Source organism: Schistosoma haematobium, chromosome 1 (assembly GCF_000699445.3).
Source record: "Schistosoma haematobium chromosome 1, whole genome shotgun sequence".
Lineage (NCBI taxonomy): Eukaryota > Metazoa > Platyhelminthes > Trematoda > Strigeidida > Schistosomatidae > Schistosoma > Schistosoma haematobium.
In genome coordinates, this window is record NC_067196.1 from 23,247,913 (window position 1) to 23,272,348 (window position 24,436).

The 24,436-nt window shown below is 35.4% G+C and overlaps 1 protein-coding gene across 2 annotated transcripts in view; it reads left to right on the forward strand.

Moving 5' to 3' along the window:
- Positions 1 to 1,675: 1,675 nt before the first annotated feature.
- The window catches only part of PYC1_1 (pyruvate carboxylase), a gene marked incomplete at its 5' end in the record, with an annotated part of 54,180 nt that continues 31,419 nt past the window's right edge, over positions 1,676 to 24,436 (forward strand). The window contains 6 exons of one of the 2 annotated variants that reach the window (XM_051213410.1): positions 1,676 to 1,922; positions 5,471 to 5,655; positions 8,187 to 8,360; positions 10,635 to 10,772; positions 12,416 to 15,663; positions 16,867 to 17,553. In XM_051213410.1, coding sequence (XP_051073449.1) covers positions 1,766 to 1,922; positions 5,471 to 5,655; positions 8,187 to 8,360; positions 10,635 to 10,772; positions 12,416 to 12,451 — 690 coding nt within the window. In that variant the 3' untranslated portion in view covers positions 12,452 to 15,663; positions 16,867 to 17,553. Of the gene's footprint in view, positions 1,923 to 5,470; positions 5,656 to 8,186; positions 8,361 to 10,634; positions 10,773 to 12,415; positions 15,664 to 16,866; positions 17,554 to 24,436 lie in introns of those variants that run through there. The other variant, XM_012938466.3, reaches the window with a different exon arrangement.

Genomic DNA, 24,436 nt, shown 5'->3' on the forward strand with positions numbered 1-24,436 from the left:
GCTTTGTCTATTTCTCTCCCCATTCGACTCATTTTTTAATATTGCTTCATAGCACTTTTTAATCATCCACTTTTGTGTGCTGGTGATTTCCAATTTGTTAACATTAAACCAATCTATCAGCCGGCGCCTGCTACGTCGTACGTTATAACCGTTCTTTGCATTCATCGCAATTTTTGAAACTCACTTTTACTTGTATCTCAGTTGTGGAATGAAGGTTAATATATCTGTCATGTACCCCTTTCACAGTCGTTTTCTATAACTTCGCCGAACTTTGCCTTGAAGAGTGTTCAGTTTCATGATAAACCTTTGTTCACCATAGTCTGTTCAGCAATTTTTCTGATGTGCATTTGTGCAGTGACAAACACAAGACCTTTTTCGATCTCCCAAAACGTCATTCTATAAAATATCCTTATCTTCTGATACCGGTGCTCCTGAAAAACCATATTCTCCCACTCTTATTTTATGCCGAATTTGTGTTACTGTATATTTTCTTGAAAAAACCGTTATACACGATCTTGTATGAGTGCTGAAGTTATATCACACCCACAGAGTGCGTGTTTATGTTGATATAGTGGCAGGGTGTGATCCATTTCTGAGATCTCTGTAACCCACTGTGGGTGATCTCTCGTTTTCTTTATGGTTTTGTTGAAACTTTAGGTGCTCTGGTATGCAGATATTTTTCAACTTATGCGAATTCCGTAGTGTTGATGAACGGTTTTTATTAGTGATACAATTCGTTTAAAGATTTTGACATCAAGTACAGATTCTTGAATGAAAAGTTCCGAACCATTGTAATAAGTCATTTTCAGATCGGCGTATATCTGTGGTTGACCTAAAATTCATCAGACATTTGTATGTCTGAATGCCCGTGTATTGTAACGACCGAGTTTTTGGTCACAAGCGTGGCATGACAACTTGCCTGAAAGGTGCTTGACAAAACGTATAAGTTAATAAACGCGTAACTCACAGCATTTTTATTCCTTGCATTAAACTTTTCTGGGTAGGAGCATTTTATTTGAAGTGGTTGCATAGTAGCACTTTGATCTTCAATCTTAACTTTCCATTTGTCTGGTCGCAACGTACTTTATCTAGTGATCCATTCTACAGCCAAATCAAAAACAAATAGCGTAAGAAAATTTTAATGTTACCGCTGAAGAATCATTCCGTTAAATACATAAGTTGCATAAGATTACATGGACGAAACATAGCTTTATAACTTTATAATATGCTTCTAAGATGTAAGAACGTATCTTTAAGCCATTCTGTACACATTTTATAGCCTGAAAAATCGAAAGTTACCCACGGTATCTTCAATCACGTGTGGCGTCGGAGTTATGGAAGCGCGATAATTAATATGACCAATATAAACTTTGAGGGGAAGAATTTACACCTCATTTAGAAAAGTTCTTTAGCATTATACTTCTGTCAATTAAGTGGACAGAATGATGGAGGCGATAACTATGTTTACACAATAGCTTTCTTCTTGGATATGATATAGATTCTCCACCATCTCATATAACTTCAACCTGTATTAACCAGCAACAATTGTGAACATATCGAAATCGTACACATTTGTGTGTGCAGTAATCATAATTATTATGTGTAAAAACTGAAATGATCTTTTGTCTAAACGGAGAGTTGTTTAAATGCGTCAACGCTGATCATTGCGGCTTCGCGAGTTCATTGATGGCCTTCGAGGAAATTTGAAACGTCTACATAATCTGTTTGTCTACTGATATTGCTCAAAAATCTACTGTCCGTTAAAATGTCGTCAACTATGCTTCTGGCTTCTAGGCGTTTAACGCCGCTTTTGAGGACATCGCAAAACTTCCCTTTATTACGGTACTATTTAAAAACGGATACCGGTGCAACTCAAAATACTTCCGGGAGAAAAATCAAGAAACTCATGGTTGCTAATCGAGGTAGATTTTATTATTTAACTCTTTAAACACTTAGGTTTTGTAACTTTTGTTATTGATTGCTTGATCTTGTCAATGTGTTTTTACCAGTGTCCATAAATTCGTGTGTTTCGATAATTAACTGCGAAAGGTCATCATTAATTCTTAGACTTTTTGAATCCCCATATATAGCAATTTTAGTTTCCGAGCTTGCCTACTGGTTCACTGAAGGCATGTTTCTACTGAGTTTCACAAAATATATGAGGTGCTTTTGAACTCGATTAAAGTGCTCTTTGCTTAGCGATTTTGAACAAGTAGTAATTACCAGTTAGAGCTATATAATCTCATTATAGAGGTTCACTGTCTGTTTCGCTTGGAAAACTGGAATGAGATGTTACTACAAGGAGTGTTTTTACACCCTATCCACTTCTGTCGTCCGACGACATTCGTATAACAGGCTCACTGTTTAAATTAACTGAGACTCAATTGTTAATAATTTACCCTTATTTCTTCTATTCTCTTTATTTTCCTATGTCTTTACCTTCCCGTTAACTGCTAGCACGACTAACATAACAATTTAGGAATCACTACGATCAGTGGTCGGTGACTGAGTTAGTAGCTCAGAATTGTTTGCCAATCCATATCCACCCCCATGCTCTATGTTGAAGACTACTGACTGATTGACCAGGTTATCATATAGATGTATGTCAAACCGTATTATTGTTTATAACTTTGTGATGTTTCAGGTTCCTATATTCCATTCAAATATATTCAAAATGTGCGACAGATTTGCCGAACATTATCGTGAAGTGATTGGAAACAAAATTTGCTTATTCCATCTGATTTCTAGTTTTTCTAAGTTTATTGGTTTCTGAACTAGTAAACTGTTATGAGCACTAGTGACGAGTAAATTATAACAAGCATATTAGAACCTAATAAAACAATGATTTGACTATGGTTACTACACATCAGCAACGTGTCGAAAGCGGACTAACATGAAAAAAGTTAGTCACTCATGAGTAACTTTTATGAAGCACGATAAACATCCTCAGTTGACCTGACACAAGTTCACCGAAAGTTGATGAGGTTGAAAAAGGTAGAGTTTATCTACAACTAAGAGGAGCAGCAGGCCCTTATGTCCTAACTTCAGAGATCTTTGGGAATGATATTCCTGTTCTAGCAGTTAAGTTGATTAAGAATTGGACATAATCCCATCTGACTGATCCTGATCGTTGGTTATTGTGGTTCATAAGGAAAGGCAAATATTTCCTGATAAATACAGAGAAATCGGTTTGACTAATACAGTATCTAAAATATTAGCCTGAATAATCATCCAACGCTTAATTCTAGCTCGTAAAGAGCGAACCTGGGGAAACAGGCTAGTGTAAGACCTGGAAGTGTCTATGTTGACCAAATATTCACTTTTTATCAGGTCTCACAGCACGCGCACACTTGTTGAAGTCCAATGATAATGGTATATTTAGACTTCGAAGTAGCATTCAAATCTGTTAACTGGGAGGTTTTGTGGCAATGTTGATTTTCGAGGAGCGTACCAAAGAAGTACATAAAATTTGTAGAGTTTCTCTACTCAGGTTACTTACGCTCTACTCAGGTACCGTTGGTCAATCCAGAGATTACGGCAGACTCACCAGAACTATCAACCTTAAGTTGTATGCGTTAGGGTTTCCCACTAATTGCTTTTTTAGTTGATTTTGGAACATATATCTTCCTAAAAATAGAACTCCTTATCTAACTTTTCACTTTATCTCGTTTAAGGATGTTCACTTAGCGACTTATAATTTATAAATTACAGTTTCATTTGATGGAAACGACTAGATGCAGAGTCTTCTGACGGCCTTAAACAACAATGGTAGCATGTTCAGACTGCGTTTCTCTCCTTTTAAATGAAAATTTTACTTAGTGACCGACTTTGTCAACGCCTGGACTAATGATAGAAAGTGTAATGATTAAGCGCGTCGACTACTTCACTTATCTTGAAAGTTTAGTCAGGCCTGATGGGTCAGTGTCTGACGAAATCCCAGCATGAATTCGGGAAGCCCAGTTGTTTTTCGCCAACTTACGTTACTTGCCTCATAGGCGAGATGTCTGTTTGCCAACCAAAAGGCGTATATACTACATAATAGTCCTTTATGTTCTACTTTATGATAGTGAAGCATTGTCTATGACAGTAGAAGACATGCTTAGGTTGTAGACTTTTGATCATATGTGTCTTTAATGTATTTCTTGAATTCTGTGGAACGACCAAGTGAGCAACGCTAAGGTTAGGTACAAGGTACTCAAGAAAAGTAGCCAATCGGTTGATGAAAATATGAATTTTCAATAACTGAAGTGATTGGAAAATGTGTTATTATGCAAAGCTACCACCTACCCTAATGGTAAATGTTTCCTGATGTAAAAGTAGGTTGGAGATAAGCTGGGGTCATGGTTTTGAGCGATAAGGTTTTGAACTGTCCACAATAGAGTAGATTATCTCGTTCTTCGTCTTACTCTCGACTTCGAATTCCAGTATTCCTTCACATATATCTTTTCACTCAGTCTTCAAACCATACTCCCAATGTTTAATCTTTCTTATTAGCGTTACTACTAGATGATTTCGATCTCTTTTGTTACTCGTCTTTTTAATTTCATCTTATCTTGCTAATATGGCATGGTAACTTTTACCAATACACATCTGTGCCGGTTTCTATGTTGATAATATCAGTATGTCTGATGACGTGGACTTATTTTTTATTGTGTATTTTAAATGTTCCAAATATGCACTATTTTTTTTAAAATTTAATGCGTTTTCCACACAAAGTTGCATTTTTGCTACATCTTATCTTTAAGAAAATCAGTATATATCTGGAAAATCTAGAGCACATGATATGAACTGAATTCAAATCATTCCTCAGTATTTGTTGCTTTTTTATTAAAACGGGACCAGAATGTAGTAATAAGGATTTAGGGAAATCGATAGCTCAGTATTTGGAATACTTGCATTTTGTCCATTCAACTTCAGATTCTAACTTCACTTCATCCACTGAGAACTTTAACATCCATATGGTATAATTACTGCCTTACAATAAGGGCATAGTTCAGTTCTGAGTATAAACCCTGCAACTTGGTAAATGAGCCACATAAATTATTCATCACAATTGCAAAAGGGAACGAGGTGAGGAGTTAGTGGAAAATATTCACTTATTCATTAGTCATATAGATAAAATATCAGGAAACATGAACAACCATTGGGGATAGTTATTTCCAGTCTCATTGCTTTTTTATTCGATTGCTATTTTTTAACATTTCTAAATAATTGACTGTTCATTTTAGAACTTATGACCAGTTATCAGGGACTATAAATTAGATCATCTGATATCTAATATTTCTCCTTTGTTTTAGTTGATAGCATAAGATGGTAAGAAATTGTAGGTACACATTTTATCTGTAACAATAACAATTCTAGTTTTGTCATTGTTATTGTGAAATAACATGCACATTTTTTCATTTCCTTCCCCCACTTTATTCTATTCAACAAGTCTCATTTTCACCCTAACCTCTTTTTTATTGTAAAGGTGAAATCGCGATCCGTATTTTCCGTGCATGCACTGAAATGAATATTCGAACTGTGGCTATTTATAGTGAGCAAGATAAAATGCAGATGCATCGTCAAAAAGCTGATGAATCATACTTGATTGGGAAAAGTTTACCACCGGTAGCTGCTTATCTTAATATTCCAGAAATCATACAGCTAGCTCTAGTACGTTCAACAACTATTCAATACACATGTATTCACTTTTGTTTTATCCAATTAGGATTTTATTATTCGAAGAGGGGAGTTTTGAGTATCAAAATGTAAGAAAAGAATGCTGATCGATGAATGAACACTGCTATAACATGATGTGGTCGTGTTATGGGTGTTCACGAGATTAAATCATCGACGCAAGCGCCTGAATGATTTTAAACTAAAAACAAGACCGTTGGACAGAATAGCGTTTTTTCTACATTAAAAAGATATGGTTGTATACTAATATCAACACAAAAATAGCGTAATAAAATGTCGTAAGCTATTGAAGTAAATCAGTTTGTAGTTTGGTCATTCTTTGTTCAATAAAGACCTAACTCTTAGGCCTAATTCTTGTCGTTTTATCGAATTTGCATTTGTTTTATTCCGAGAATTACCATGATTATTAAACAATTATATTTCAGACGACCATTGGTATATGAATCAGCGTATGTTAACTGACTGTCCTTAATGTCCTGTCTTTCACTAAAGTTTACCATCTTGATGATTCTGACCACAAGATCACATATTCGCACCATACTTTTACTTTGTTTTGAGTAGATGAACATTATCGCCATCCTTCGTATAACTTTTTTGAAATTATAGTCAAGTACATGGACTTCTTGTTGCTTACCTAGTTATATTACTTGATTTCCTAACTAATTTTTCTAAATTCCATAATCATTCTTATAAATCTTCAAAAAAGACTACTAGGATGCATAAATAAGTCGTATATTATTTTGAGTTTGATAAGAGATATTTTATCACTTAACAGTTTTGTAAAATGAATCATAGACACATCTAATGTAAAACAGTAGTCAAATAAAACTATTCAAGGAATGAAACTTATCCTACTAAATATCTCTGAAGGTTATGTAGTATTGATAGACCTTAGATTATTGTTTTATTTACATATCGATTAAATTTTTATTTCTATACTTGAGTTCATACAGTTTACTCTCATATGCATCAACTAACCGCATTTTGGAAATGTTCAATCCATCCATCGATAATTAGTTCTTAGGCATTTTATATTATAACTGAAGATTATCGTTGAATTGACTTTTTATATTAAATTGCTAATGGTTTGTAATTTCCCGTTGTTGAAATTTAACACTTCAATCGATCAGTCTTCATTTTCATATCTTCAGCTAATACCCTCGATATAATATTTTGTCACAAGTTTTAGCATGTCTGAATTGTAGTTAGAAGTAGCATCTAGGATTTGTGTTTCGTCTTGTTTAGTAATCGCCAGTTGATTGTATCCAACATTCTAGTGTTGATGGTCGCCCTGAGAATCGAACCCAGTACCTATCGTTTCAGTTCCTGATGCACTACCCAGTATATAACACGAGTTCAAATGTGAATATTAACACCGAGATTAAGATAAGTTCAACTGATGAGTCGTAAATGAGACTAAACGCACTTTATACGTTCCACTTCTAAACGGAATACAAGTATAACACAAACGTTGTGAGTTAATTAAGGTGTCAATGAATGAAAGTTCATGGTCATGAAGTGATTTTAGCTGGTATGAATAAAAATCTGCCGATATCGATAATGCATTTATTTCTTTAGATCTTCAATATATTTTTGTTCTGAAGTTTTCCACTTTCACTTTCACTCGTACCATTCTAAACACTGAACATGAACTTAGTTTCCCACTACTATAATAATAATATTTTTCTCACTGTGTAATCATGATCTGTCATCCACTGGACTTGTGTTCATTTGTTTCAAGTCTTATGTTACTTTCGTCAGTCCAAAGTATCTTTAGTTTGAATATATTTTCATAATTTAGGATTTCATATACTCAAAAAACTATATCTTGATTTTAGCCGTAGAAATTTTATGGATATATACTAGTGCGTTTTAACTTAATTGTACTACTTCAACTACAAATGTACACAGTCCCATTTGTCAGTAGAATTATACTGTGATTTAGTAGTGTAAGGTATTCAACTTCAAACCACTTGTTACCATCCAAAGATCATTTCATCTAAAGAAATTTATGCATAGCAATATAGTATCATCAACTATCACATGGTCAGTATAGTTGATAATCTAGTATACAACTATGTACGTGTGTTTTCTGAATTACATCCTATTGTCAGGTTATTATTAAAGCACGATATATATATATATATATATATATATATATATATATATATATATATAAAGTTAGGTCACTAGTATTGTGTATACTTACAAAGATAATTTGTGTTTATTTTGTGAGAAAAGTGATTATTCCAACCTTCATCAATGCATTTGTCATCTACCTCTCATATGTTTATGAATAGAATTCGCCACAGCATACATGTTTGTTCTTTTGTTCATTTCATCAATGAATCATTACAAGTAACATTATATGTGTGTATATAGATGTTACGCTCTTTCTCTATTCCTACAATTTGACTACCGCAATACCTATCTTTCATCTTTTCTCTTTAAAAAACAATCATTTTCTGTTTCTATTGTTCTTTTTTGTCTTATTATGACAACCATAGAGACATAATGTAGAAGCTATTCATCCTGGTTATGGATTTCTTAGTGAACGATCGGAATTCGCACAAGCTTGCACTGATGCTGGCATTATATTTATTGGACCACCGGCTAAAGTTGTAAAACGTATGGGTGATAAAGTCGAAGCTCGACAAGCTGCTATTAATGCAAATGTTTCAGTAAGAATATGTAGATTTTATTTTGCAAAATAATATGTATTATGTTACAATAATTTATCGCTTGCTGCGAACCATGTTTAGTCTATAGAGAAAAGTTTACTTGGACAAATATTGTGTATTTTCTTAGAATCTATTTCTTCGACCTGGGTAATTCAGTTGTGAAGCTTCCATTTTCTTTTCCTGGACAACTCCATCTACAATTCTATCCAAAGTTTGCATCAATAATGTTACCTAGAAAGACGGTGAAAGCTTCGCAAATAAGTCATCTCCAGCTATGAGAACAATTAATGCTCCACGAAAATCCTCCTCATAAGCTACAGGTATTCTCCACTATACATCATAACACTGCACTTATTTGACAGTTTAGTTGATACGAAGTTAAAGAAAAGGAGAGGTGTTAAACTGATCGAAAATTGAATTGGAATTTCATTTTTAGCCTAACTTTAACATATGGATAAAATAGTCAAATTAACAAATTCATTACTTGTAAATAAAGAGAACAAGTAATGTCAAGAAAGACAACGCAACAGTTGAAACATTCGTGTCGAGAAGTTACATAATCAATGATTGCTACTGTTACTCAATAAGCTCCGATAAACACAACATAATTAGGTGATCATATTGAAAATCACTGATTAAAAATAGTAATTAAATATTTTTTCCGAATTTAAACCAAGATTTGTGTAGAAAACTTTCTATTTACTATGAAAAGAAGATTGTTTGCTGTTCAAAATATTTGGACGTTTAATTTTGAAGTTATTATAATGATCAATTTCATATAATTTCTTACATAAATACCCCTAATCTATTAAGAATAGCGAGTAAGATTAAAGCATTTACGAATGAGTATTAAGAATATTCAGATAGAACTGTATTTGGCCGGACAGGAAGTAAGTATTTCCATAGTCATAGAATAAGTTTCCAATAAATAGTCTTCACTAACTGAAATCACTTGGGGGGGGGTCAAATAAGAACAACTATTTTGTTCTGATTGAGGACCTGCCAATAGTGCTCAATCACGAAGCTTATATGGAATTAAGTCTATGACCCTTAGGTCTCACTGTGAGCATAATTCCATTAAGGCGATTGACCGAAATCCAATCAATCTATACTTTCAGTTTTATTTTCTAAGTTTAAATCACAAGCTCATCTTAGCTCAATCGTTAGTAAAAGCCAGGAAGCCCTGGGAGGCTGTTTCGTCTTGGTATGGGTCCCCCTATCATGGTGGATCCACGAGCCTACACTCAGGATCGAAACCTAGGACCTTTGATCTTGCGCTCGAACACTAAACCTCTAGACCGCTTAGCCAGCACTCAACGGTGTTAATGTCTGGATTCAACCAATCCACGATACTGCACAACCCTCATCCATGGTCATGAATGGACATTTCTGGGGTAGTCCCATACCAAAACGAAACGGTCGTTCAGTACGTCCGGGTTTTCAATAGTGATCTATCTAAAATCAGCTCGTGATTGAAACTGATAACACTACAATCTCCACAAATTCCTAATACTTTCAACTTCAGTCAGTTTATGACCTAGCACAATTACCAACTGGTAGGATCGATCATTAGGAGCTTCCCAGACCTCATAGATTACATCCTCTTCCCAGAACTTCAACGAATTTATCTTAAAACTAATCATTGGTTATTACATAGTTTCAACTCAGTGTATCTAAAGGTATCGTGCTCACCGTAAGGATTTAAGGATCTCGGGATTAATCTCGTGTGCAGTCGTTAATGTGCACTGTTAATGATAAGTTTGAAACTAATATTTAACATTATTGGTAAGCATTCGAGGTATCTCTTTTATAATATTCAGGACTGAATTTTGATCATTTTGTGTTAACATATGAATATCGTGTGCGGTTCGCCTCGATATACAGCTATTCTGACATAAGTTATCAATATTAACACTGAAATACGGATACATCCAACTAGCGATTCCTAAATAGGACAAAACACCCAGCCAAGCTTCCACTGCTAGCCACAATCCACCTATTCTAAATATGATTTGACAATCAGTTGTCCAGCATTTCATTTTCATCTATCTATCCATATATATATATATATATATATATATATATATATATAATCTAAGTCACAACAGACTTAACATACAATGTAAACTTTTTCTAAATACTGGAAGCAGAAAAGAAACCAACAATGATGACTAGATTTACACCATTTAATTCTATCATTATTTACTTTATTCTCCATTTCAACAAAAATGTTCAATTTCTCACTATCAACTTCTTATAATAATTTTTATTCAGGTTGTTCCTGGAAGTCCTGGACCGATTACTTCTTCTGAAGAAGCTATGGAATTCTGTAAACAGTATGGATTACCAGTTATACTCAAAGCAGCTTATGGTGGCGGTGGTCGTGGTATGCGTGTAGTTCGAAGACTTGAAGTACGTTTTTGTGTAGATGTAAATATATATGTTAGTTGTTGTTAAGTTCTTTATTTCCATGGAAATGCTTATCTGGCTTGGTACTGGGAAACCATGAATTGAATGATAAAAATAAGGAACACGAAAAGAAAAGGGTTTGTTTGACGCCGAAGATAAACCAAAATGATCTATGAATATACTACTTTTTGTGATATACTTACAGTCAGATTTATATAAATTTAATTCATTAGTATCTAACATTAATTAGTCAATAACTTACTGTGTGAACTCATAATATACAATTAAGCATGTATAACCAACAGATATATAATTGACCAAGCTATCTAATTGCTCCTTCACAAAATGGAACTACATGTCACAGACGATCAATTTTACATATTAATCACACTTCAGTTAATTAAGTCACCAATTGCCGTGTCATTTTTATTTCTATCTTCTGGTATTTATTGAGAGGTATACTTTATCAAATTCTTCCCAAATCATCGTAAGATTTGAGAGGGAACAATATTTACTGCAATAAATCCGAATTACAGAGATAGGGAAATAAAACAATTAGAGTTTCTAAAAAATTACATAAGAATCTTCTCACATCTCTATTCGTCCACCAGTGCCCATTAATTGGAAATAGGATAAATCAATTGGTTTCAAGTTGAACCTAACTAGACTATTCAACAGTCAGGACTCTATCCTGTTAAAAATTGTAATTATCGATACAGTGTCATTTATCAACAACTCGATGGTCAAATTCATATGCGATACGCTTATTTTTGTAGGAATCGACAATTGTCACCTGTTAACCAAAAGAGAGAGAAAGAAAGAAGAGCATGTGTGGTAATGTTGTATGACTATTAATCTATAACTGAAAATTGAGTGCTATTTGTACAGATGTAGGTCAATTACACGTGTGAGGTCATCTTTTCGTTTTTCTATGTTCAGTAACTGTGCTATATCTAGAAGTTTTTGGACGTTTCTGTTTTCATTTAGTAGGTGAGTCCTGCGTATAGAATGTCATTTTTGCTGGTGATTTAATTTCAAGCATTTAACGTCATCAACGACCATATACTATAAACTCGTCGGTGCAATACATCCTAACATGGTTTATAAAAACAAGAATACAGTGAAAGTTGGATCTTGAGTTGAAATGTTCAGTGAAAATTGCACTCTTATATGCAACACTCACTTACTAAATGAAGGACAAAATCCCCGGAACTATTGGATACTGTACACTTATTGAACATTGAAAAGTGGATGGATAACTCCAGACCAATCACACTTAAAAAATAAAGAAATAAATTGACTCATTCACCTTGTATTTAGGTATGAGCCATACTCTAAGTGTAAGGGCTAATAATACTACCCGGTTGTCCAAACCGAAGTGGATGGGGCAGGGTTCGAACCCAGTACTAAGTGTTTGGTAGTTGAACTCCCTAATCACCAACCCACCTCTCTATAATCATCCCATCTCACATTATACTCTTAGGAGAAATTCAAGGATTTCCATGTTTAAAAAGCGTTTTTTTTAGTAAATGCAGCTTAAAACGTACAAACATTCCAAGGTTTCAAAAGCTTAAAATGTTTTACTTCAAGTTTGAACTTGATGTAGTAGTAATACAGTTAACAGTGACCAATACTTATCCTTTTAGGAATCAAATTGCATAGAATGTAAAGTGAAAATATAATTCGTGATTCAAACAACTGAGAGTGAATTATACAATACGTGTGTTATGAAGTAGGATTTTGATGATTTTATAAACAGATTTCCATTTGTTAAAATAAAAAAAGGAATGCCGATCGATAAATGACATGCAATAATATGAAGTGGCCAGAGGTGATGGATGCGTACGAGACTGAATTATAGAAGTAAACCAACAATCAAACTAATCTCAAAAGACAATACAGTTGCCCTGCAGAATAGACTTTTTTCTTAATAAAATATTTACAGAAATATACGCATGATTATATATCATTGGCAATTGGAGGAAATCTATACCTTGACCATTATATCAGTGTATAGCAGTCTGCTTCAAGGTTGACAATTTAATTTACTATAACTAAAACTGTTTATTTTAAATACTTGTAATCTTTTCTGTTTGTATACATGAAGATACAATCACTCTGCAAATAATGTCTTTATTTGCAATTAATTGATCATCGACTAGTGAGTAATGCCATTATTGTTTAGTCAAGTAAGTACTGATCGAATTCTCTCGATCAAGTTGCAGTGTGGTCACTAGTGTAAATAAACTACATATCTCTTACACTACCTGACATTTTGATATCACAATGCATGTGATGTCGAATCACTTAGACTAGTGACCATATTTCAAATGTGTCGGTAGACTTTGGTCGTAAGTATCTCAGTCCTATTGAATATCAATCAGGACCTGAATAATTCAATGTTACCAACTCAGTTTGTAAAACTGGGTGAGGTGGATTTGAACCCGACAGAAACCATCGGTTCCCTTGAAATCGCAGATGCATCCTGCTGACAAGTCCAGATTATTATGAAACCTGAGTAGAGTAGGGTTTCTTTCCAAGCTACCTTCAACTACCTAAGAAAACAACTTTATTCATACCGTATACAAATGTATGTATTTATAATACTATCTAAACATTCAAAGTGAGGTAATAATTCGTCTAAATTACTAAACCTCATTTTCATTTGAACGTTTAACGCTAGATGCTAAAGGATGTTAAGGTGACTTTGTTACTAGATAATCATCATTAGTCGATCAACTGTTGAAACAACTTTCAAGGTAATTTGAGAGACATTTTGTCTATTAATTTGAAGAAAAATAAGAGTTTGATGTTTGTTTACCAGTTAAATGAAATAAAAGTGACTTCCACTTCACATTAGTGGAGGTGTAACTTTTTTCGGACGCCAAGTCATGTAATACCATATACTGTTGAAATTTATTTATAAGATGGTTTTGTTAAAATAACCGCAGAAAATATGACAATTTGATAAAAGATAATTAATACTATCATTGATATCTCATTGAACAATGATTTTAGACACACTCCTTATTATAATTCGCATTCCCAGCTCAATCTAATCCTAATAACGAAGAAATTTGATCAGACAAAGCAAATACTGCGTATATATTTAGTTATAATGTTATTATAACTTTTACAATGTATCAAAACTATGACACTGGTTTAAGAGGAATAAAGGTTATTACTCTCTCTCCCCGTCTCTCCCATTTACTACCTTACATGGGATTCATTTTGTTCAAACAAAGTTTATCTCAGTTAATCAAGTTATCTTCTTTAAAAGCAATCCAGCTTTCCGCAAAAAAGGGTATAAAGGAAATAACTTTGTGCTACTTTCTTCAATGTGTTATCTGTTCAAACATTGTGTCTATATTTTTTAGCTGTGTTCTGCTTTCTGAGCTAGATAGTTTCGTTGTAAAGTATTTAACGTATGTTCTGATAATGTTTAAAAGAACTATGAAAGCTTCATAATTAAACTATCCGAGCTTAGTGAACATAATACCTCAAACATCTTCATCACGAGCCGCGAATACTTATCAGCCATCAGAAAAGCCTTACAAATTAGTGAAATGCTAAATATCGGAAATTTCATATTGAAAGATTAAACTTGCTGACATATTCTTCTTCCTATCTACCCTTTAAGGAAAATAAGGAGATTAATATACTAGGATTCATGCATCTCTTCTTTATTATGGATGAAAAAAGTAGATATGCCAAATGAACTGGTAGAAAAGCTTATCTCTAAAGACTTGTGACATATTGTAACTGTTAAAAATCTTTTTTGAATACAAAATTTTGTAAGTGCTAATTCTGTGAGGGCAATAGATCAATCAATATACATGATGATGTAATAGATAGGTGATAATACTAGATTATAGAATGTAGATAATAATAATAAAATATGTGCGTGCAAATAGAAAGTCTTGTAAGATTAATAAGTCAGCAACAGATTATGATGTGAATGAAGGTCATTAAAATGTTTTTGTCAGAATGGAGGTTTGTGGAGGTTGTAGTAATTTAAAAGTTGAATTCATGAGTCGATTAAAGCTAGACCATCATTGAAAACCTGGAAGCACTGGACGGTCGTTTCGTCCTAGTATGGGACCCCTCATTAGTGTGCTCAGTGGTTTAGAAGTTAAGCGTTCGCACGCGAGACAGAAGGTCCTGGGTTTCAGTCCCACCTGTGGAGAAGTCCCATGTTAGTACGAGACGGCCGTCGAGTGCTTCCAGGTTTTCAATGGTGGTGTAGCTTAGATCGACTCGTGAATTCAACTGATAAAACCTTAAAACTAACCTATGTATCGATAGAATGATTAGAGGCGATTAGATGTTCAGGAATGGAACTTCTAACTGCTTTCCTCTTACCCTTATACAACCTTACTGGGGCATGTTCTCGTATCCAAGTTGAAAGCAAGCACTGGCTAAGGCTTATGTACTTTGCTCTACAAGAGCAGGTGAACTAGTAGATGCACATGGAAGACACCAGACGGGGAAGCTTATCTTTTGCGGGTACATAAAACAAGTTTATATGTTGTTTATACAGTTCTTCCGAATCTACCTGATTTCTTCGTATCCAACTTCTTAAAACAGCAGAAGCTTTTGCCACCAATGAGCTCAAGCCAGGATTGTGTGTACCAAAGAAGCACGTCTTATCGTTATAGTTACCTCGACCTTTATTATTATTACTATTATTATTAAAAACATTTCGGTAGTATATTTTCTATATCTCAATTTTGATGTGTTTATCTCTTTTTCATGCTTAACCTTGTTTTATGGTAGGATATAAAACAAAATTTCGAATTAGCCTCATCAGAAGCGTTAGCAGCTTTTGGAAATGGTGCAATGTTCATTGAGAAATTTATTGAACGACCTAGACATATCGAAGTCCAGATTTTAGGTTAGTTTATTTACATATTGAATCTTTTCGCCATACCAGCGTTGTTGTTGTCATTGGATTTCATTTTAACAATGATTTTGCTGTGCATACTGAAAGCTTTTAACCCATCTGATATGCTTTTTACAACTTTCTGAAACGAAATTACCCATGTGTACACATTTAAATTATCTTAAGGTGAATTGAATAATTACTTCCTAACCGTAGCTGTTACCCTAGCTTAGTGGACGGGCTTGCATATTTTGATGACCTAGTCAATCTACATTGACTAGGATGCTCATCGCTTTAGGTCCTACTGCTCTAGGCAGGTCGTTTGGAGAACGTCAGGACTAAAAAGGGAAACTTAAGGCCTGAGAAGGGCAAATTTGTACTGCTGACCGTATGGGGGATTTGACAGCAGTGAGGTACTTCCCTAACACAACCAGGATCTGCAGTGGTTCCAATTTCTCACAGCAAAAGAAAAAAGCTAAAAGAGGTTGGGCCCAAAAATAACGTAGCTTACTTTCCCTCATGAACTACCGTCATCGATGGTAAGGTCTTTAAAAAAAAGTCTAACACTTCAAGAACAACCCACGAAAATTCCATGTGAAGCTGGCCCAGATAGTTATCCCTTGTGCTTTAAGATCATACTACTATGTGGCTAAGGCCACTACTAGTCCGGGTTCTTTCTCGGTCCCTCAAGAATGAGTATCCTTCGACAATTTGAGCAACCAGAGAATGAAAACCACTCGCACACTACGTAAACCACTCGTATATTTGCTTATCGAATGAAATAGCTTGTTTAAATAAATATTTCTCATCATAAACTGCCCATTAGGTTACAACTAAATGACTAAATGCTTTTGCGCCTATAGAGTAACTGGGAAGTTTCAAGTTTGATTTAGTGCGTGGTCCAGTGGCACTTACTGCTGAAGAGTTATAAACTAGGTTTTAACTGATTTTGATCCACAATGAGAACTACCATCTATTTTAAATTCGGAAAAAGTAACTTTAACAAACCGTTGAACTTTAGTACTAATTGTTTATTCTTAAAAGTCACAGTAAGTAATAGTAACCTATGAAACTGAACAAGTCAGGAGTAAGTTAGTGAGATGCATCTATCCAATACATAAAAATTTAATAACTTTCATCCTGTTTATCATCAAGAATCTTCATTTTTCTGGAAGTATGTTTTTCCGCTACTTTTGGAAATTTTGCTTTTTTTAGGTGACAAATATGGGAATGTTGTACATTTGTATGAAAGAGATTGTTCTGTTCAACGTAGACATCAAAAATTAGTCGAAATTGCACCGGCGCCTAGTCTAGATCCAACTGTTCGTAAATCATTATTAAACGATGCGGTACGATTAGCTTCTTCTGTTGAGTATGTTCAAAATTGCAACTATATTTTTCGTGTGTAACATATAAAAACGTTTTATACTATATTTATTAAACTGCAATTTGATTATAAGTCACTTGACTTTCAACAAAGCTGGCTGCTTGTTCAACTCCTGCCCACCTACTACTATTTTTACAGCCGGCTTACATGTCATTAACATTTAATTAAAAAAGACGTGTATGGCTCACAGGTAATTACATCATGAACCACTTGTACATAATAAATGAGTTTGTTTATTTGCAAATAAATTTTTTACTGTGTCACTTAACGTTTCTGTATTCAAAACAAAAGAAAAATGTAACTGACCTCAATTATGATAACTTGGTTACCTAGTTTATATCTATGTTTGTGTGCTTCTGATCATATGATATTTTTTGTTATTAGACTTATACTACTGTCATTAGTAATTATTTTTACTGTAGGGAGAGTTATGGAGATTGTTAGATCTTGTGGTTTTACATAACAGATTAACCATAGTTAGACATCTATTAAAACCTGGAAACAGTGGATACCCGTTTCGTCTCTAGTATAGGATTGTTCAGGGGTGGGATACTACACCCCCTTTTATCGGGCACCTTCAGGTCTCAGAATAAGCTCATAACTTCCGGTTAATAATGAAACAACAAAGACTCAATTCTTTTTCCCTGCCGGTAAGTTTTATGAGAACGATTATAGATAATCGGAAAATAGAGTTTGATATAATTGTTATCAAAACTGGTGCTCATTATGTCCGGATGCACACTTCCCATTCATTGAAATAATTATCTGATCAATTGTAAATGGTTTTTATGTACATTATGATTGGTCAAATAAAATGGAGCCAATTCTTTCTTGATTGAATGTTAAATGTTTAAACAAAGTGTGCAAACCTTTTTGTTCTTGCTGTGTCTAAATCTATCAAAGGATCTGGTTGTATAAATGCTTATGATTTTTACCTTTTAAAATCATATGATCAAAAAAATCATCAGTTCTACTGTTTAAAATAGTATTTTAATTGATCTTAGACCAGTCATTAACCAACAGGTAGAACTCTATAACGGCCAGTTTTAGTACTCGAGTGAAAAAAAACTGGGAGTAGGATAAGAAGTTTATTGGCAAAATCGAGTCACATGTACATGTATTCATTCATACATATCCCTTAGATTATTGAGCTATCAGTGTCTTATACCTTAGAAATAAAAACCATTTCCTGGTCAATTACGTACATTTATCATTTAGGCGACTTCTGATTAGATCAGTGTATCAAGATATAAATATTATCTCATACTTAAATGTGAAGATTTAACACAGGACTCTATACCAGTGAATAAAAGTTGCAATGATATGTTTTTGATGTCTGTAAATAATTAGTGGGTAAATGAATGAATTACTATATGTCCTTGTTTCATCGAAGATCTAACCCTGGATCTTTGGTCTCACGCCCAAGCACTTGACCTATAGACCCCTGAGACGTGGTCAGTGGAGTTCAAACGTATTAAGTATGACACAATTCCCCACCGAACACAATGTTAGATCGTTACACAACCATACGAACCGACTGAATCTAAACGTGTACACCACGAGATATCAATTCAGCGCTTTAGATATTAAGTATTTGTATGCGAGACCGTAGGTCCTGCATTCAGTCCCAGATAGAGTCGTGGATGTGTACTGCTGAGCTTTTAATGTTGGGACGAAACAGCTGTCCAGTGCTTCCCGTTTTTACTGAATGTTTGACTTAAGTTGGTTCAGTGATATCAGTAACTGGAATTAATAGAAAGTATAAATGATTATGATAAGTCTTGTCGATTGAACGCTATATTCGTTTTCCTAAGCTATTCTGGTAACCCGCACGCTAGAACTACACAGCGAATTGAACACCAGAGAGAAGACGTAAGTATGAGAGAAAATACTTTACTCCAAGGTTCATTCTTGTACAGAAAAGCATGGGTATTTATAGATGTTAACGTTTGTTAAATCAAAATCATATTTCAGCCAATCCGTTAACGACATATTATGCTACTGACCAGTAGTAGCACGCCACGTTGGAATTCTAGAGTGCTCCATCGTGCTGTGATTGGTTAGGACTCTTCGGCTCCTTTTGGGCCTCTGGAGGCTCCGTTGAAGTTCTCCGAAAGCCGACTCAACAGATTACAATAAACACTGGTTAACGATTCTCTATATCTTGAGATTGTTATTCAACCAGTCAGTAATTGTAACAAGAAACATGATGTATTAAACTATAGGATATTTGTAATTTATACTACTATTTATGTTTATTTATAAAATTATCTTTCAATATTATCGTATTTTTAATAAAATCATAATATTGCCCTCTAAAAGGTTTCCTACTTCTAAATGAAAATCATGTCAAACCGATAGTTATAAATTCTGTTTCCTGTACTATATTCTTATATGCAATCTTTCTTTTACATATTACTTACTTACTTACTTCCGCCTGTTACTCCCAATGGAGCATAGGCCGCTGACCAGCATTCTCCAACCCACTCTGTCCTGGGCCTTCTTTTCTAATTCCATCCAATTCTTGTTCATTTTTCTCATGTCTATCTCTATTTCTCGGCGTAATGTGTTCTTTGGTCTTCCTCTTTTCCTTTGGCCTTGAGGATTCCATGTGAGGGCTTGTCTTGTGACGCAGTTGGGTGCTTTCCTCAATGTATGTCCTATCCACTTTCAGCGCTTCTTCCTGATTTCTTCCTCCGCTGGGATCTGGTTTGTTCTCTCCCACAGTACGTTGTTGCTAATAGTGTCCGGCCAATGGATCTGAAGTATTTTGCGTAGACAATTGTTAATAAACACCTGTATTTTCTGGATGATGGCTTTCGTAGTTCTCCAGGTTTCTGCCCCATACAGTAGAACTGTCTTGGCTATTGTATTGAAAATCCTGACCTTGGTGTTGGTTGACAGTTGCTTTGAGTTCCAGATGTTCTTCAGTTGTAAATATGCTGCTCTTGCTTTGCCGATCCGCGCCTTCACATCTGCATCAGATCCACCCTGTTCATCAATGATGCTGCCCAAATACGTAAAGGTTTTTACATCTCCCAAATCTTCTCCGTCAATTGTGATTGGATTGGTGCATTCTGTGTTGTATCGGAGAATCCTGCTTTTCCCTTTGTGTATATTGAGACCTACTACTGCTGAGGCTGCTGCTACACTGTTCGTCTTCTCCTGCATCTGTTGTTGCGTTTGGGATAGAAGGGCCAGATCATCTGCGAAGTCTAGATCATCCGACTGCATCTTAGACGTCCATTGTATCCCGCGCTTCCCTTCAGATGTTGACGTCTTCATGATCCAGTCGATCACCAGGAGAAAGAGAAAGGGTGAGAGTAAGCAACCTTGCCTAACACCGGTCTTCACTTTGAACGACTTTGTCAACTGTCCTCCATGCACAATTTTGCAGTGTAATCCATCATATGAGTTCTGTATGATATTGACTATCTTCTGGGGCACGCCGTAGTGTCGAAGAAGTTTCCATAGTGTTGTTCTGTCCACACTATCAAATGCCTTTTAGTAGTCAATGAAGTTGATGTAGAGTGATGAATTCCATTCAATTGATTGTTCCACAATGATACGTAGAGTTGCGATTTGGTGTGTACAGGATCTATCCTTACGGAATCCTGCCTGTTGGTCACGAAGTTGGGCGTCTACGCAGTCCTTCATCCTGTTTAACAATACCCTGTTGAAGACTTTTCCCGGTATTGAGAGAAGAGTGATGCCCCTGTAGTTATCACACTTGCTGAGATCGCCTTTCTTCGGTATTTTGATCAGAAGTCCTTCTTTCCAGTCTGTTGGTACTTGTTCCTCATCCCAAATCTTATTGAAGAAAATGTGTAGTATCCTTGAAGTTGCCGCTACGTCTGCTTTTAGTGCCTCTGCTGGGATGTTGTCCGGTCCTGCTGCTTTGCCACTCTTGATTTGTCTGATGGTCATGCTGATTTCTTCAATTGTTGGTGGGCCAACATTGATTGAGAGGTCCGTGGGTGCTGCTTCGATGTTGGGTGGGTTCAGTGGAGCTGGTCGATTCAAGAGTTCTTCGAAGTGTTCTACCCACCTGTTTTGTTGCTCTTCAATGTTGGTGATTACCTCGCCTTCCTTGCTTTTCACTGGTCGTTCTGATTTGCGGCGATTTCCAGAGAGTTTCTTCGTCATGTCATACAATTGTCTCATGTTTCCTTCTCTTGCAGCCTTTTCCGCCGTCGTTGCTAAATCTTCCACATATTTACGTTTGTCGGTTCTGATGCTCCTCTCCACTTGTTTGTTTGTTTCTGTGTATTCAGCTTGTGCCTTTGCTTTTTCTGCTCTTGTTCGACTGGTATTGATTGCTGCCTTCCTGTTCCTTCTTTCTTGAATCTTATCCAGTGTATCAACAGTGATCCATTCCTTGTGATGGTGCTTCTTGTGACCCAGGACCTCATGACATGTTGAAGTGATTGCCTCTTTGATCCCCTTCCAGTTGCTCTCCGCAGTAGTTCCTTCTCCATTGAGTAGATCATGAAAGGCCTGGAACTTGTTGCTGAGGTCTATCTTGAATTTGTTGAGTTTGTTAATATCCTGAAGAAAGGCCGTATTGAACTTTTGTGATATTGTCCGCCCCGTTGTCCAGTGTTTCTTCAGTTTCAACTTCATCTTGGCGACCAGCAAGTGATGATCTGATGCTATATCAGCTCCTCTCTTGGTTCTCACGTCCTCTATAGTCCTGCTGAACGTCTTGTTGATGCAAATATGGTCGATTTGGTTTTGTGTAGAGTGATCCGGTGAAGTCCATGTGGTTTTGTGTATGCGTTTATGTGGGAATATGGTGCCGCCTATGACCAGTTTATTGAAGGCACATAGGTTTGGAAATCTCTCACCATTTTCGTTTCTTTCTCCCAGTCCGTGTCGTCCCATGATGTCTTCATATCCAGTGTTGTCCGTTCCAACATTGGCATTGAAATCTCCCATCAGAATAGTCAGGTCCTATGTTGGGCACTTCTCGATGATTGACTGCAGTCTATTGTAGAATTGATCTTTAGCGTCTTCATTGTAGTCGTTGGTAGGCGCATAGCATTGGATGATGTTCATTGAAATACCCTCTTTCTTTGTTTTGAACGAGGCTTTGATGATCCTTGGTCCATGAGATTCCCATCCTATAAGCGCATTTTGCGCTTGTTTGGACAGCATCAATGCAACTCCTTGTGTATGTGGTGCATTTTCTTCTTCATGGCCGGAGTATAACAGGAACTCTCCTGTAGTTAGTCGTTGTTGTCCAACTTGTGTCCAATGTGTTTCACTGATCCCAAGTACCTCTAGGTTGTATCTTCTCATTTCTGCAGCAATTTGGAAGGCTCTCCCAGTGTCCCACATTGTACGAACATTCCATGTACCTAAATAAATGGTCGTTCTGGTTGTCAGAAGGGGCATCGGCCTCGTAACTTCCGAAGGAATTCGGCTTTCATCATGAGGCGTCATAATTTTTCTAAATGAAGACCTTCTGACTCCCAGGGCAGAGTTTAAAAGGTTTGAATAATTTTTTCTGGTTAGCGTTTTTTTAGCGAGTTAGTTTTCTACGGGATGGGGACGCTAACCCATGCCCAACCCTCCTCCTTTATCCGGGCTTGGGACCGGCAGTAGCCCCCGGAGGGACTCCAGGCGGAGTTTTTTATATATATTACCACCATTAAATTTACTTCTATGAATTCGGTATTTATCTTGTTGTGCTGATGAAGTATGGCAACTTGGACCGATGCATATATGTGCCTGGTCCTACGTTGTAACTGACTGGCTGACTGACTATATATGCTGTGCTAAGTCTGTTCCGTCAAATTGTGTATAACTACTAGTAGCTCTAAGGGTTTTATGTGTGTAAAATAAGTGATGGGTTGCACAAATCATGTTAAATTGATAATGAAATCTATAAGTGAAATGCTATGTTTTAAAAATGAAATACCTTACCTTATAGAAATTTCGATTTAACTAGACTTGTTCATTTAATTGTTTATTCGATTAATCCGTGAAATAGTATATTTTGCTTTATAACGTATGGACTCTTCGTTAAGTATATTTCATCATCAAATAATCAATATTAAATACGATTAGGGAATCAAAGCAAAGCAGCACACAGTAAGCGTATTCTTTTCATGGATAAAGATACAAAAAATAAACGTAATATGAAATAAAAGGGGAATTTACTTGTTCAGTTTTCAATATGAGGTAAATCTGAATACAATTTGATAATGTATAGAATCAAAAGATAGATTGCTCTTAAGAGAACTGATTTCGTGCTCTATTTGTTTGGTGTTTGTAGAGTCCTCACAGTCGATATTCAGCCTTCAAGTGAACTTAAGCAAATTATTCTTTTCATCCTGCTGATATTCATACAACTTCTAAGTCTTTACATAGTTCTCTTCGTTTCATCGATTTAGACGAATGTATGTTTTTTTTTACCTGGAAGAGTTGACTGATAGAACACATTTTTACTACATATTAAAGATGTCCTTTGGGTACAGCCGCATGTATATTAAAATGTACCAAAAACATGAAGTGACTTAACACTCTCCAATTACTTTCCCAGCAAACAAACTTCAAGTATAATTTTTGATTCTAAATGATAGAGGACTCCATTCACGAATTGTGAAATGACAATTATATTGCTTATTTCAAATTCTCTAAATAAGTACTTTAACGCTTATAGTGAGGGAAATGCCACTAGGAACAAAATATTCAAGAATCGATTCTTCGTGATTGTGACCACATTCATACTAGAATATAGACTAGTGTCAGATTGATTGTTATAGCTCGTTTTTATGATGAAAGCAGTTCTTCCAGAGTTTTGACATTTTATATCCACCCTAAGGTAACAGTAACCAAAGATATCAATCTTCAAATCATCAGTATTATGTAGAGAAAGTACGTAAATGTTTACATTGAAGATGAGGTGGTGTACATATTAGAAATAAATTTCCATAATACTATACTTATTCTTAAACTTCAGAACAAACGATTTAACTATCTAAATTTTTAATTTAGATCAATGTAATGCTAAATTTTGTTTGTGAAAGATTAAATTAATAATTAGACTGATTCATATTATCAACTTTGGTGTTAACAATTTGTTTTTCATATTCATCGTACAAAAATAATGAATCTGAATTTCAGAAATAATTTAGTTCCATAAGTATTTATATTGCGCACTAATTGACTACCGCCATATTGTAAGGCTAGTGTATCTCCGTGTTCATCATATAAATCCCATTAAGTGATCTACAGAGTCAAAGGAACTGGATTGAAGGGGTGTCAAATCAATATTTTATGCACTGCTGATGCACTGGCAATCCACGAACTCAAGCCTGAACTTTGCGTGCAGAAACGATTCGTTCAACCTCTCATCCTTCCTTGGCCCTAATTCCCTTAATGGGATTTATA